The 1,757-nt window shown below is 31.9% G+C and overlaps 1 protein-coding gene across 1 annotated transcript in view; it reads left to right on the forward strand.

Annotated features, from left to right (window-relative positions):
- The window catches only part of Vps8 (VPS8, CORVET complex subunit), a 241,770-nt gene that overhangs the window by 167,693 nt on the left and 72,320 nt on the right, over nt 1-1,757 (forward strand). The window contains 1 exon segment of the mRNA XM_023700650.1: nt 799-888. Within this exon segment, the coding sequence (XP_023556418.1) occupies nt 799-888 (90 nt within the window).

Genomic DNA, 1,757 nt, shown 5'->3' on the forward strand with positions numbered 1-1,757 from the left:
ATTATATCAAATATTTTTCTACATTATTGAGATACAGATTTTAATCTGTTAACCTGCAAGTGTGTTATTTGTGTCTCTCCTAAGAAGGTTGGTTTTTCCTATTTTATTCATCTTTTCAAAGAAGCTGTTGAAATTTGTTAAATTTCTCCATTTATTATTTGCTTTCTCTCATTTTCTGCACATTTTCTTTTATCTTAACTTGATACTTTTTTTTTAACTTGATACTTTTTTTTTAAACATTTATTATGTGTGTGTGTGTGTGTGTGTGTGTGTGTGGCCAGCTCAGCCCACCTGGGGGCGGGGCTGGCTGGCATGTGGTGCTGGGGATCGAACCGCGGTTCCTGTGCTTTGCCAAGCTTGTTCCAAGTAGGTGCTTTAGACCACTGAGCCATCTCACCAGTCCAACTTGATACTTTACTCATTATTCTTAATTTTTATTAAGATCCCATAAGGTAGTATATAAGGTTTTCATAGTTGTTTTGTTCTAAGTTTGTTATGTGGAATTATATTTTGTCAGTTTCTAACTTATACTATAATTATTTATATGCATTAGCTTTTCCCCAGTGGATATTCAAGTGTATAACAATTTTTTAAAAAACAAATAAGTGAAATATTAATGAATTTACTCCACTTAAAACTACTGTCTATTAAGACCAGAACATCAAATATGTACATATGTACTGAAAAATAGCCTAAGGTGTGAATTCTTTATTATCATACCTAAGGTTTTTTTTTAATGGGATCTTCCCACTCCATAAAGATTTTTGAAAGAAATATTTATGTTTTCATTATTCCTAGATTACTCAAAAGTATCAGCTCCATGAAGTCACTGCCTATCTCTTGGAAAAGAAAGGAGATATTCCTGGTGCCTTCCTAATAATGCTGGAGGTAACATTTTATTGCTTTTGTCTTGTCCTATTTCTGTCTACCCATTTATCAGTCTGTTTTAATTCATTTTGTCTTAAGGCAAGTTGCAGACAAAAGTACATTTTACACATGAACATGTATATTGTGCATTGAACAGAATTCAGTATTTATTTGTGGTAATGTTTTTTTTTTTAAAAAAAAGAAAATGTGCATATGACCAAAACATGAGTTTTAAGTATCCCTTATGACGAGTTTTTGACAAATACCTGCCACACAAGGTGGAGAAGATGACCTTCACCACAGGAAGTTCCTTTCATTTTCCTTTTTTTTTTTTCAAACATTGTCATTCAGCTTGGAATAGACTTAGGGATGTTCTATTTATATAAAAAAAAGAAGTACTAATAATGTTTGAACAGGATATCATGTGTGCATTTGTGCTATGAATAATCACTAGGAAAACAATAATATGCAATGTATTAATTATTGAAACTGTCCTAATAATTGGCTTTGAAACTGTTATTGCTATTTGTTTCTCAGTAAAATTAATAAAAGAAAAAAATCGTAAAAAAAAAAGAAAAAGAAGCTTCTATGTTTTAGCTGTATGGTTTTAAAACAGCCCAGGAAGAATACTACTCATTGGCTTTGTATAGGATCTTAATTTCTTTTTATTGGAAATTAACCTACTTCTCTTTTCCTTGCAATTTTTTTTTGTTGTTTGGGATACCATAAAACTAGAATTGAAGGATAAGTGAAAATATTCCTGGCATAAATAAGGAGAGAGCAGATCTTGGCAAGGAATACAGCCATTATACGACACATCTTGGGAATGTAAAGAAGTGTGGACTGTTCGTTTGGTTTTTTTTTAGCGGAACTGGGGATTGAACTCAGGC

Source organism: Octodon degus, unplaced genomic scaffold (assembly GCF_000260255.1).
Source record: "Octodon degus isolate 3935 unplaced genomic scaffold, OctDeg1.0 scaffold00126, whole genome shotgun sequence".
Classification (NCBI taxonomy): Eukaryota; Metazoa; Chordata; class Mammalia; order Rodentia; family Octodontidae; genus Octodon; species Octodon degus.